The 14,136-nt window shown below is 38.1% G+C and overlaps 1 protein-coding gene across 3 annotated transcripts in view; it reads left to right on the forward strand.

Annotated features, from left to right (window-relative positions):
• Positions 1-14,136, forward strand: part of BRAF (B-Raf proto-oncogene, serine/threonine kinase) — a 92,533-nt gene that overhangs the window by 54,284 nt on the left and 24,113 nt on the right. For 2 of the 3 annotated variants that reach the window (XM_080390864.1, XM_080390865.1), the window contains 5 exons: positions 6,346-6,505; positions 8,109-8,145; positions 12,334-12,470; positions 13,189-13,306; positions 14,020-14,104. In XM_080390864.1, the coding sequence (XP_080246990.1) occupies positions 6,346-6,505; positions 8,109-8,145; positions 12,334-12,470; positions 13,189-13,306; positions 14,020-14,104 (537 nt within the window). Of the gene's footprint in view, positions 1-6,345; positions 6,506-8,108; positions 8,146-9,555; positions 9,676-12,333; positions 12,471-13,188; positions 13,307-14,019; positions 14,105-14,136 lie in introns of all 3 variants that reach the window. The other variant, XM_080390866.1, reaches the window with a different exon arrangement.

Raw genomic sequence — 14,136 nt, forward strand, 5'->3', positions numbered from 1 at the left:
GCGGGATTGCAAATATGAGGAACTAGCGCTTTATTAACACTTACTAGTTCAATAATTGTTCCTTTGATTTCTCTGTTCTCCTAGCATCTTGCATGGCACAGCCCACAGAGGAAGGGATGTTACTAATCGATTGGTAAACATGAGGAAAGAGAAGGCAAGCATCCTTCTTCATCTTTAGCCTTTTGAAGGGATTCCAGCAGCAGGCAAAGTGCCCAAAGAAAGGAAGAGTTTGTGTTGCAAGACAAGCTCAAGAGCAAAGGCGTGTGTGACATGCTGAGAAATTGTCAAGGGATCAAATGGAGAAGTTGGAAAGAGAAAGGGACATAATGGAAGAGACCATTGGACATGATGCAAAAGCTGCTAAACATGCTGGAGAACTTTGTTTCACATTGCTCATGTGTGACATCCTAAAGCAATCCAGTCCTGTAGCCTTTCATTCTTCCAACTGTAAGCCATAGACTGTCTCCCTCCGAACATTCCACCCCAAGACAAGGGAGCACATATGGTCCCACCTTCAGATTTCTGAACCCCTTACAAAAATGTGTCCAGCCTCCACATTAGGTTTTTTGTCCCATTTTAATTCTTTCAGTTTGCACTATCCTGTTGTGCCAAAGCAGTCATTTTAGTTATAATCTGCACTTAACTGGAAAGAATTATTAAGTGCAGGTCTCCCTAATAATAGCCATTTGTAATAAAATTGAAGTACGCAAACTGTATAGAACACATTGTATTCATTTCATTCATTGCACTATCATAAAGTTTCCTTTGTATCTTTGCTCGTAAAATACGAGCACAGAATTTCGATGAACCCAGTTCCCAGGACCTTGCAGAGCTATGAAAAGGGGAGAGATTAGCTATTCAAAATGTTCTGGAGTTGTCTTTTTCAACTTCCATCTGTTCTCTCTGATGTGATGTTGGGCAACACTCAGCAAACTCACGAGGCAGGTACTATAGCAGGGTAAGTAGCCTGTGGAGTGGGAGGTAAGGGGCGCATGGTTGGACTGAAATAGCACCGAGGCAGGTAGGACTCAGTGGAGACTGAAAGTGGCTGCTTTGCTTGAGGCAGAACACTGCTACTGAGCAGGCTGGCCACATCTCTTCTCTTTGAAACACAAAGTTCCCAACATGCTTGATCTTCTGAATTTGAGGGAGAAAGGGGGACTGTCTCATGCACCATTCTTGGAAGCTTGCCAGTCCCTGCCTTAGAGCAGGCTCCAGCCTGTGATTAAACAAGTCTGCTTTCCTTTCTGTCTCCCGAATGTTCACCGATCATTCTGCCTCAGCTGGAGATATTTAAATGTCTAGAAAAGCTTCTGAAAAGCCAAGGAAACAAAGACAGTCTTATAATATTGCACTGAGTACTACAACAGCATTTAGATCTCCATGTGTTTAAGTTAGCAAAAGCTTTGTGTTTTATTGCATAAAACAATTACAAACTTTTCCCCTAAAAATTCTGGCACTGGATCTTTTCCAGGTCACTCCATGTAAATGTTAGCAAACTTCCTACATTATTCAACTAGAAATGCATTCTTGCTGAGCAGAAAAGGCCTGGTATCAGAATCTTTAGAAAAACCATCTTTAGTCTGTACAAAAGGTGGGGGAAACCTCTTGCTCCCCTAAACTTTATTTGCAAAAGCATGCTAGTGAACTGAAACCTGGTTTGGAGGACTAATGACAGCTGTGTGGATTCTCTTGATAGCCCCTGCTGCATATGAAGCTATCAGAAATTTTAGGAAAGCATTGCTAAGCTTTGATCTGGGCCCAAAGGCCAGTATAAATGCACTGTTGTGATAATCCTGGCGGGTTTTTTTCATCTACAAGCCAGCATGGATGAAAACAAGTTATCGCGGTATAGAAGAATGCACTAATACCTATGAAGTTATGAGTGTTACAGATCTGTCCCATGATGCTTTTAGAGTAATTTCACAGGATGCTGTAAGTGTGATGATCTTCTCTAGTTTGCGGTTATAAAGTTGCACTGCTATCCTGTTCTCCAAGTCAACATTTGATTTGGGGCTATTGAGTATTTCCAGGTTGCAGAGATGGGGAAAGAAAAAAAAAAACACCTTTGTTTTTCTGGCAGTATCTGTGGAGTACCACAGTAATTAGAGCATGTTTGGCATCCAAAATTTGCAGTTTACATGCTTGCTAGTGTCACAGAAATGCCATTGTATCCCAGATCTTTAGCAGTCCTTAGAAACTGCTTGAAAATGTAAATGCACAGTGTTCTTCATTAATGGTAGTAACAAAAAACAAAGGCAGTCTACTCTGGTGTAAACAGAAAAGAAAAAAAAAAAGCCTTGGTACCTATGGGTTGTAGCTTGAAGTAGGTTTGGCTTGGGTTTGAGTATGCAGTCTACCAGGTGAATAGCGTGTACTGCACTGAGCCTTGTGGCTAAACTGAGATGCACTCATTCGAGCTGGGAGGGGGAGAAGAGTGGCAATCCAGTAGAGATGCTGTCATTTTAAAAGAGGATGTGTGCCACCTCCATAGCTGAAGCTAAGTGTACATGAATTTTCCGTTTAAGTATTTGCCGAACTACAGCAAAATAAAAATCTAAGCCAAAATCTTGAAGCCCAAGCTTACCTCTTTTAAGAAAAATCTTTCCTGAGTAGACCAGCTCTTAAATCTATGAAACATCATATTGGTGAGTTAAAGGAAAATGAGGAAAATCTGTATTAAAATTTTCTTTCCTATTTCTAAAGTGAGCTAACCTGTATCATTGCAAGTTTTAAGATCTGGTGGAAGTATTGTATATGATTTTACAAAATTTGCTGGTTTATATATAAAAGTAGTATGTGTGGGCACTTTTCTGTTACCTCTTTCCCATGGACCCAGTTTTGTAGAACAGTGAATGTTGGTATTTGCTGTGATTGGCAAATGGTACATCTACCTGCGTTACTCTTGTTTCCTGACAAAACCTCTTCCTGTTTGGTCTTGATAAAAAGGGAGGGAACAACATGCTTATCCCAAGTACAGGGTCCAAGGAAAAAGCATGTTCTGTCATACTGCCAGAAAAGGTTATAACATATTAGATCAGTATTTGACAACTCTATCAGCTTGTCTCGGAAGATGAGAGTCGTTTAACGGAATGCCCACATCTAAGAGGCTGGAAGAAAGTGTGCAAGATGAGGTGGTATAACCTCTCTAGTAAGTCAGAATACTGATCTTATTTGTAGAAATTCTCCTCTAACTAGGAGGTTGGCTATTAACTACTCAAAGGCCACAGGAGGAGCAACAGAAACTCAGATCCTGGTATTTAAACTACTGCTTCTTTAAGCCCCAGCCATACCATGCCTGACACACATGTATGACACAGTAAACAGTGCCTCGCAGCAGCTGTTTTCTGGTCCTCTTGATTATTTTTTTTCTTTTTTTCTTTTTTGGCAGCATGCTTGTTGGTACTATGTTTGCATAGCTTACAGATCTAGTTTTGTAACTCGCCTGGAATAGACAATGTCACCCACTTCCAAATGAAGGTGGCTGGTCCTTTTTGCTCCAGTGTCCCTTCTACACTCCTGGAGTAAATAAAATGTAGCAATGCTGTTAAGAATGGACTTTTGGTAGCAAAGAGTATTGCTGCATTCTTCATGATTACATGTTTTCTGTAAATCAAGATCTCGGTGCAGATCAAGATACAGCCTTTGCCGCACAGAGGCAGAGGCTGGTGATAATATCTTCTGAGCTTATGATCTCAGTAGGCCATCTTCGGCCAGCAAACAAACTAGTTACCTTTTCCAAGCAAAATTCCCATTTAGCAAAAATAACCTACCTTTTTTGTAAGTGTCCCAAGGACACCCATAGTGAAATCCTGATTGTACAGATGGAGCACACTGCTAACTGCTTATGAGATTCCCATCTGTGGATTCTTTGGTGTCTAAAGCCCAGAGACCCTGCCAATAACAGTTCAGAGACTCCAGAAGAAGAGATTTATCAGCCTGTAGTTACTTTCTGAAGATCTGAACTTCCCTGTTAGAATTTAATGAGTAGAAAAAGCTATTCAAATGGTTTTCAAACATGGTATGACACAGCGTGCTGCCCATGCTAGCAACATGATGGTGGACATGGTGACGTGTGACCAGAAATACAGAAGTATTTGCAGATTCCGTTAGCAGATGACCATTTATGATTCAAAGGGGAATGTAATTGAAACAATATTTCTGCAATTTGGTTGTCTCTCCCTTGGCTTACTCATGATCACAGAAAATCTGATTGCTTTTGTTCTCATCGTGTGGCACAGCTCAGATGCTGGCTCACAGTCACTCTTAGTGCAATTATCTGATGTTTGTTGTAACGAGTTTCCCTTAATTTCATTATTACTGAGAGCTGTCAGGAAGTTGGAGCAGGAGTTTGCTATCCTGACAATGACAGTACCGGTCTGGCTGAAACACTTCTTAGGCTTTTCTTGTGAAATCTTTCTGTGCACCATGTGGCACACTTGTCTTAACATGAAAATACAGTGCCTTAGAATGTCAGCCAAGTCCCATGTTTGTGTCTGTGCAGTGTCCCATCTCCTGATGTGGGTTCCAGTTGCATGATAGTCCTTACAAAAATGTTCAGGAGTTCAGAACTTCCTCATCTATAATAGAAAATATTTTACCCGAAGGCACTTGTTAGCAATGTATGAAAACTTTAGCTTATATATATATATATATATATATATATAATGTTATCTGCATTTAAAAAATGTTTCCGAAACTGAGCATCATCTTAAATGTTCAGGGCCCTTTCAGAGATTTGTCTGTTGACAGTTTTGGTTCATTGCTTCCCAGTATTTCTGCAGTATATGCATGTTTATATGTTGTCATGTGACAACAGGTAACTGTTTTTAAAACAGTTTAGGTAGGGGGTTTAACCCTAATTTTATTCCTCTTCCCAAACATAATCTAAGAATTTTATTACAAGACTTACTAGACTGTTACTTGAATTAACTCACAAGTACTCTTGTTTCCTCATGCTCAATTGTGAGATTGTTGGCCAGGAAGGAAAAGATGGCAGGTACTTGGGATACAGATAGCATTGAGTTCTGGGATCAGTGCCAAACTGTATAAACTCTTCAATGAAAGGTAGGGTAATAGTCATTTCTGAAAAAATGTCAAGAGATCCTGTGGAAAATGTTAGTTGCCCCTAAAGATCTTTGGAGAGGCCAAGGAGCGTTCGCTTAGGGGAGTCAGCACCAAGACCTGCTGCTGTTATATGTGCTTCTGTATGGTTTATTTCTGAAGTTTCTCCCTGTGGGTATTGCGTTTGTGGGCATGGTGATGAACCCGTGAGTAATTAAATGGCTGGAGGACTTCTCTCTTAGGAGTTGTGTTTTCTGTAAGTTCTAAAAACCTTGTCAGATATCACATATATTTTAACATGAAGTTTTCTTTGACAAAGGTGGCAGATGTTTCTCATTGACCTTTTGCCTTATATCCATTAAATTGAATCATTACACTTAACAGTGACTGACTTTGACTTGACTAAGAGATAAAAGCCCATTTATTGTACTTCAACTGAAAAAGTGGGTAACCAAAGTAGTGACATTCTGTCTTCTTACAAATGAAAAGGCAAGTGTTTAGATGTTTTGTCTTTTAATACATGATTCATGATACTATAAATTAAAGACTTTATCTATCTTTATGACTGACAGCATTTGCATTTCTTCAGAAAACTTGTCTGTGTAGTCTGAACATTTATCTTTTAAGTCAAAACTATTGCATTGCCTAACTAGCACTGTAAATAACAAAATGTTATTTCTTAAAGGTTGAGGTTAAGAGGTAGTATGTTTATTTTTAGTATCAATAACTCATATTACATTGGTCATAATATTAATCAACTATGTTGACTGACCAGTGTGTAATTTTCAGTCTTTCTTCACTGAACAATAATGCCATCCATACAGTTTGGTTTGTGACATCTTCTGATTGTAATATTGATGTGGGATGTTAAGCATTTTTAGTTCTCAGTAGGTTGCCATTAAGAAGAGTGTATTGCGTTAATTCTGAAGTGAGGAAACTGCAGAGTATCTTGCTATCTGCAGTGCATGTTGAGCTACATGAATTTTTCAGATCAGGATTTATTATTACTAGTTTGATATGGTATGTTAGGGGGTTTTGTTTTGTTTTAACTCAGCACTTCACAGCCATGTAATTAGGTAGTTTGTACAGCAGAGAGTTGTTGAAATTGATCTTAAGGGAGTAGAGATCATTCATCATAAATTGTTTTTATGCACAGGTCTTTAGATCAGTTTTTTTAATGTATGTATTATTATAGTTGAAAAGGACTTACCACACCCACTATGCAGTATTTGAAGCCATTTGTAGACCTAAATCCTCTTTTTCCTTGACTTTGTTTCTCAGACCACCAATTCTCCCTAGTCCTTCTCCTTCAAAATCCATTCCAATCCCACAGCCCCTCCGACCAGCAGATGAAGACCATCGGAATCAATTTGGGCAACGTGACCGATCCTCTTCAGCTCCCAATGTTCACATCAATACAATCGAGCCAGTCAATATTGATGTAAGTATTAATAACATTTTGATCAGTTATAGTAGGTTTGATTTCTCCCTTATGAATATCAGTGCATTAAATACATCGTGTACATGCAACCGCTGTGTTTCTGAGATAATCTTTGGTAATCTGTCAGAATCTTCATAGATCCCGCCTGAAACATTTTTGCTATTCAGAGCTGTAAGATGCAACTAACGCGTTCTTTAAAAGCAGAAACTGCCTTTGGACAATCCTGTCCTTTCATTTTCAAAGAAACGTTCTGCTACAAACCACTGCTCTATTTTTTTTTGTTGCTGTTGTTTGCAAGGCTCATGCTGCTAAGGGTACCATGGTGTTAAGAATACAGAAGTCAGTCACCGCTCTTGCAAACCATGCTATTTGTTAAGCATGTTTCTTTATATGTCAGAGAGGGATTTTTTAGTGTTTGAAATTCAAGTAATATTTCTGGCATTGAAGAAAATCTAGTTATTGCAGTAAGCTGAGTTCAGATGTACTGAATGTTCCTTAGGAATTCAAGAGCCTCGTAGATGTTATTCTGAGCATTCTTTTAGAATGTTCAGAAACTGCTGCACTTAACTTGGTTTCCACATTTTTGAGATTTCTGGATGCTGAATCTTAAATAATAATAATGGTTGATGCTAGCTATAAAGCTAGCTAGGTCTTGTCAAAATGTTGGTCACAACAGCCTCTTTCTAATTTTGCTAATGTGTATGGCTTGTATTTTGCCCTGAAGTCTACTCTCTAGAAATTAGTCATTTGTTAGATGAGCAGTCTTGAAGTCTGCCTGAACACTGAGGCACAAAATCTATTTTGCATGTGAACTGAGCGAAAGGTGAAATGTTACTTGACTATTAAGAGCGTGGCTGCATAGACATTTGCATATGGTGTATGGCAGTGGTGCAGCTGAGAGCAGGACTAGTGCTTTCAGCAGCAGTGCAGATGTGTAAAGGAATAATATAATTGTATAACCAAAAAAAAAGCTTGATGGTGAAAAGGGACATACAGAGGGAAACTGCTAGAATTTTCTAAGTTTTTTCTGCTTAGAAAAATCCGTAGTGTAGCCTGGGTTTAGTCTGTGTATGTTGTAACAGATACTCTCAGGTCACAGTGGATTGCAAGTTCACAGTTTGCCATTTCTGAGAAGAACAGAGTGCACCTGACTATGCAAATTAGGTGCTTTGTTACAACAAAAAACGAAGCAGAACTCATTTGACTGATGTACAGGAAATTGATGTCCCAGCTTCTGATACGACAGTACAAATAATTTGTGCCACACTCTAACTAGAACGTTTGGTTCGATAGTTCTTTATGCATTTTGGCCAACTGTGTGTTAAAATCAATATTTTCATGTCAGCATCTATTTTGGGTGGTGTACATTTCGCTTTACTACTGAGAGATGCTGTTTTAAAGCAACTAATTTTGAAAAGTTTGGTAGTTGTTATAAATAGTTCTTTAGAGTCACTGCTGTTAGTAAGCCAGGGTAGGAAACAGCTTTTATTTCATGAACAACATATGTGTTTATGGATTTTCTATTTGATCAATCTCAATTGATTCTGGAATGTAAATGTTAATACCTAAATTAAACACTTTAAATTTTTTTTTTAATTTACAGGACTTGATTAGAGACCAGGGTTTACGAGGAGAGGGAGGTAAGTAGTGTTTAAACTAGCTATTGTGCTATGTTTAATTACACAACAGCACTGTCCTTTCCCTTTGTTCTACTTGTATGAAACACAGGCACAAAGGAAAATATGACTAGAACAAAAAATAAATTTGCATTTGCTTGTCCATGAACTTAATATTTGTCTGACAAAGGTTTGAGTCATTTGCTGGTCATTCTGGGAGTGGGGGAGACAGAAGGAGGAAAAGTTTTGAAGTGGTGTCTAGTTTTTTTAGTTTTAAAATTATCTTGCACCATCACTTTTTTTGCTCTCACGTGCACACACTCACTCACTCACATGGCTGCACAGAGATATGCTACAACTTCCCAACTCTCTCTCAAAGATTTTTGTGCCTCTTGTTACCTTTCCACCCATGGCAACAATGGGGGTTTTCATTGAAAACCATCGACATGGCAGATGGACCTTCCATACAAACTGCTGCATCCTAAAGCAGCATGAAATACTCCAGTTCTTCTCCCCCTCTACCCCTGCTGAAGATGCTGCTTTGCTGTACTGCATGCCTGTGCTACTTTTGGAACCAGGTTGTTAGGACCTTATGTTAAAGCCAGGTCTTTTTATGATTCCTTCAGTAACACACAGCCCTAATTCACGGTTAAGTCAGAAGTAGTGCCAGATTTAATTCTCTTCATGTTATGTACAGCCTATTAAGGCTCTTCTCCCACTGACTGTCAAGGTCCTGAGAGGGCTTCTTATGTGCTGTATTTTTTCCTATGATTGTAATAATAATATAGAAAAAATAGAAATAAGGAAATAGTAAGTAGAGCAGGCATATGACAGGTTCTCCAACTTCAAACCATTAACACAGTTGTCTCCTACTAATTATATCTTGCTTCGGCCATTAAGACTGAATTACCTTAATACACTCTATCCTGATCTCTAAGGTTTTGTGCTATGGGCTATCACTGACCTTCTTTCTCCCATCCAAATCTGGTAGTTGGTGGGATGGTACCTACCTACTGCGTTGTGTTTGATGGAGTTGGTTTATTGTTATGCCAGCAATATAACACTTTCTAAAACAAAATTTCCTTTAATTCTGCAAGCCTACTAATTTAAAGTTGCCAGTTTTAGCTATTTTTGTGTGTGTTGATAGGTGTGGCTCTCCACAGTTTTGCCCATTTTGTCCAGCATTTAAATGTTGTGCTATCATGTTGGTTTTAACTTTTGATCATAAACTGTCTGCTTGGCATCTGAAAACAATTGGCTATTCCCAGTCCTGAAACAGTGTTATTAGTAATTGACTTTTTTTTTTTTCCTTCAAGTACAGAAACAATCTATGAATAGGAGTCAAAGCATCCTAGTTATTTCCCATGACTTCTTTCATTTCTTCTATGTGTCTGTCTTTCTGTCTCTGCCTGCCCGTCTCTTTCTCTCTAACAGCCCCTTTGAACCAGCTGATGCGCTGTCTTCGGAAATACCAATCCCGGACTCCCAGTCCCCTCCTTCATTCTGTCCCCAGTGAAATAGTGTTTGATTTTGAGCCTGGCCCAGTGTTCAGAGGTAGTTGGGCTCTTCTTTCTTGTTTTCACCCAAACAAAATAAGTAAAACCACAGATGCTGTTTGTGCCTCACCCTCACACCGTGTGTATGTAAGTGTGTGAGTTTATCAGAACACCTCTGTTTTTTGCTTGGCCTGGCTGGAATGCTTTGAATGTGCTTTTCACACATACTCACTTTCACCTTTACACGCTTGAAAATTACTATAAATAAAATCTGACTTAAATCTTCAAAAGCAAGGAATTTCATAGTTGAGGTTTTTGTGTGGACCTTAATACAATTTTTCTAAACAAAGGTGCTTGGATTGCATTGCAGTGATTTTAAAGACAAAGTGAAGTCCTTAACTTAGAATTTCCTTGACTGTTTAGTTTAAGTCAGTTCAGTGCTTTAGTAGTTTTCTATATTTAATATTCTTTGTTTTGAAAAGTAATCTAGGAAATCAAATGTGAATTACAAACATTTCCATTGATATCTTGTTAGGTCTCAAGCTTTTCAAATAACATGTCGTGTTAGCTTTCAACAAATACATCTTGAGAATGTGCTATTGATAGATACCACATTGGAGCCCTAGATGGTTTAGACCACGTAGGTTTTATTTAGTTAGTAATTTTCCAGTGAAAACAGTATTTGTGTCCTGTATCATGTTAAATAAGACACTCTTCCAATTTTACATCATTGACTCTGGAGGTAATTCAGGCCTAAAGTTGTCAATGGATCTGTTGTATTGCACAAAATCCCAACAGACTGTGGGATTTCATATGCTGGAGAAACCAACTCTTGAGTAATAGCATGAAATGTAAATATTTGTGTCTATACGTATACACGTAGAAATGGGTAGTTCAGTGCATGTAGTGTGGTTTTCAAATGCTACCATCTTGGCTGTTTCAAAGACTTTTGTTTCAGAATATATCAAGAGCAGTTCACCTTATGAACTTGTAAAGTTCTTCCAGAAGTCTTTGTAAGAAGACAGGTGTTTCCAACAAGCAAACTGGCTACAGAATGGAACACGTTACATACAACTTCAGAGTCCAAGCTAATGGCTTAAGTCCAACAGTATCTGAAGTATTCTACTCTAATAACTTGGAAAACAGGCCATCTGGTATTATTATGAACAGATTAATGTTCTACCATATGCTGTAAGCATTTTTGGTGAAGGGTGATTATTGTGCTAGTGTTTCTATATCATGGTGTTAAAATTTAAGTAGGAGACTTCAGTTAACTCTAAAGAAAATGCATTCTAGTAGAGCTTGGCTATTGCAGAGAAAGTCTGTAACATGGTAGATTTTGGAAAATTGCTTATTTTTTGGGAACATCATGCATTTAATTCCATATATGTGTGATTTCAGACAAATAATGTAATAAACATATGACAACACAGTGATCGTAACATGAACAAAAGTCCATCCTTCAGGTCACTGGCTGTAAATGTAGTTAGGATGCCCCATATACTTAATTATTCTTGCTTTAGCATGTGGGACAAAGTTCATGGATGCTGTGTCCCATTTTTTGTGTGTTGATATGTCATTATTTTGTGCTTCCACTTGTATGAAATGTATGGATTTTATCAGTGAAGACAGGCAGTGATGGATTTATGTAGTCTGATAAATTAGCATACTCTGAGTGACTGAAATAGAGCAACAGCTTTAAAAGTCACAAAGTCAGTTTTTGAACTCAAGTTGGCATTAAGAGACACTTTCTTGGTAAGAAGGGGGCTTCTGAAGGAATAGGAGGAGGAGTATCATCTTCTGCCATTTCCCAGAGCACTGATGTGAGAGAAGGCATTGGAATGTTGGAGGCCTTGTACAATGACATACATTGTTTAGCAGAGCAGCGTGAATTTAATTAACAGTTGACCCTATTTTATGTCCTTTGTATTGGGAGGGTCAGCATAACCTTGTTATGAATAATTATGGTGTATTTTAAAAAGCAGTGTCTAGTTGAAGTGCTCTATTTGGAAAGCCATTGGGGCTCTGAAACACAGCTCTGTTAGTGACATTTTCCTGCATAGATTTGTTTAGAGAACATACAAGCTACAGATGTACTGTTCTTTTTGTATTTAATAGAATATGCTTCAAATAGCTAACTAAAGTACTTGTTCTTTTTTAATCTTTTCTACAGTCTAATACTTACTTTTGAATAAGAGCTCTCTGCTAACAGCTTTAAAACAGCCAAATGGTTTTCAGGTGGCACTTGGAGACTCAACTAGAAAACTTCTCAATTTTTTGCATTTAGTCAATTTTATTCCAAAGTACAGGATTGCAGCTATTTATTGGGTCCCTAAAAGGTTAGCTACAAGAAATCTGAGAGTTAGCTGCTGCTAATTAAAACGCTACTACTTTTCCTCTCAAAGAAACTGGTGGAATTAAATTTTATTTTTTTTCTACTTAAAGAGACATTGTCCTTCTGATAATTCATGAACCAGGGACTGGGAACTATCTGGTATACAGGGATGTTTGCTATAGTCTTGTCTCTTCCTGAAATCTAAGCCTTGAGCACTAATCTAATATTAGGACAATACTTTTAGTATATGTTTGTTCCCTCTTAACATTTACATTAATTTTTGGAGATACTGCATCTTAAACACAATTCTTGCACCTAGTATCAATACATTCTCGTAAGCTGACTTCATATAGATAAAATTATCCTCTTTCTGAAATTTAGGTTCAACTGCAGGTTTGTCTGCAACGCCTCCAGCCTCTTTGCCTGGGTCACTCACCAATGTGAAAGCATTACAGAAATCACCAGGACCCCAGCGGGAAAGGAAATCATCCTCATCCTCAGAAGACAGAAATAGAATGGTAAGGGAAAGATCAGCTATTTTCACTCACAGTATGGTATATTCATAGTATAGAAATACTGCACAACCGTGTTCCTCTCACTTTTCTTTCATCAAAGCCTTCTGAATTATTTTGAAGATGAATATGGTAATGATGAAGGACTTAAAATCAATAAATAATGGAATATTAAAATGGTGTGACTGATACATAGATCATTTCAATAACTGACTACTCTCACTTTTACTTCATTGCACCCATATGTCTTGGTGTGCTTCACATTATAATGCCAGTTTCCCTTCAAATAACAGCTTAACTTTTTCCACCATGTTTCATGAACCTTGAAAGTTCTCTAGTGATTCTCAAATGTAACATGTAATAATGTAATACATTAAAATATTTGCATTTTTTTTAATTCACAATTGGCATTATGATTGAATAAGAATCGGAAAATAAATGAGACTTTCTTTTTTCATAAGAGTTTCTTAGTATTTACTGATTTTAACACTGCCAGAAGCCTGTGGCAAATATTTCATGCCAGGAAATAATTTGGTATACTTGCATGCTGAGCTGTTGTGTATAATTGACTTGAAAAGTCAAATGCAATATCTGAAAAAGAAAGTTCTTTTAAGACTTCAATGATATGAAATGCTGATACCAAATCTTTAACAAAGGAGCGGTGTTCGCAGCCATTAATGCACTTGCTTTCTTCCTTTTTTGTTCTTTATGCATATATGAAAAGAAAACCCTTGGTCGACGGGATTCAAGTGATGATTGGGAGATACCAGATGGCCAGATCACAGTTGGACAAAGGATAGGATCTGGATCATTTGGAACAGTCTACAAAGGAAAGTGGCACGGTATGTGGCTGTCATGGCAAACAGTTATTGTTAAGCGGGTAACATTGCCTGCTAGGGGCCACCCAGCTGGAAAGCAGCTTTGCAGAGAAGCACCTGGGGATTCTGGTGGATGCCAAGTTGGATATGAGCCAGCAGTGTGCCCATGCCGCAGAGAAGGCTAATGATATCCTGGGATGCATTAAGCAGAGCATTACCCACAGGCTGAGGGAGATGATCCTTCCCTCAGCACTGGTGAGGCAACACCTGGAGCTCTGGGTCCAGCTGTGGGCTACTCAGTACGAGAGAGAGACGGGGATACTGGGGAGAGTCCACTGAAGGGCCGTAAAGATTACTTTTAAATTAATAAGTAGTTTGCTAAATAGGTAATGTTAGAACATCAAACTGTTTAGAAACTCAACTGTTGCATGCTCTTGTGAATTAAGTATGTATTAGGGTAGAGATGAAACAGTTACTATAAAGTCTGAAGTACTCAACTTGATGAATGAGGATTTCAATTGTTTATTTGGAAAGTTTTGACTTGGCTAGGATTTCTCAGAGTAAAATAAGAATAGTGTTTATACATTTTATGGAATATTTGCTTATTTTAGTATTGTACTGGTTTATTTCACAAAGCTAGAAAATAGGGTGTCTTAAGATCTCTGGTGCTTTATATAGCATTTTCTCAATAGAGGAGTATGTATCAATGGCACTTATTAAAACCTGCTATTTTAAAGGTGATGTGGCAGTGAAAATGTTGAATGTTACGGCACCCACACCTCAACAGTTACAGGCTTTCAAAAATGAAGTAGGAGTGCTCAGGTAAGAATATTTGTAATGGCACAAAATGTGTG

Source organism: Falco punctatus (assembly GCF_963210335.1).
Source record: "Falco punctatus genome assembly, chromosome: 6".
NCBI lineage: Eukaryota > Metazoa > Chordata > Aves > Falconiformes > Falconidae > Falco > Falco punctatus.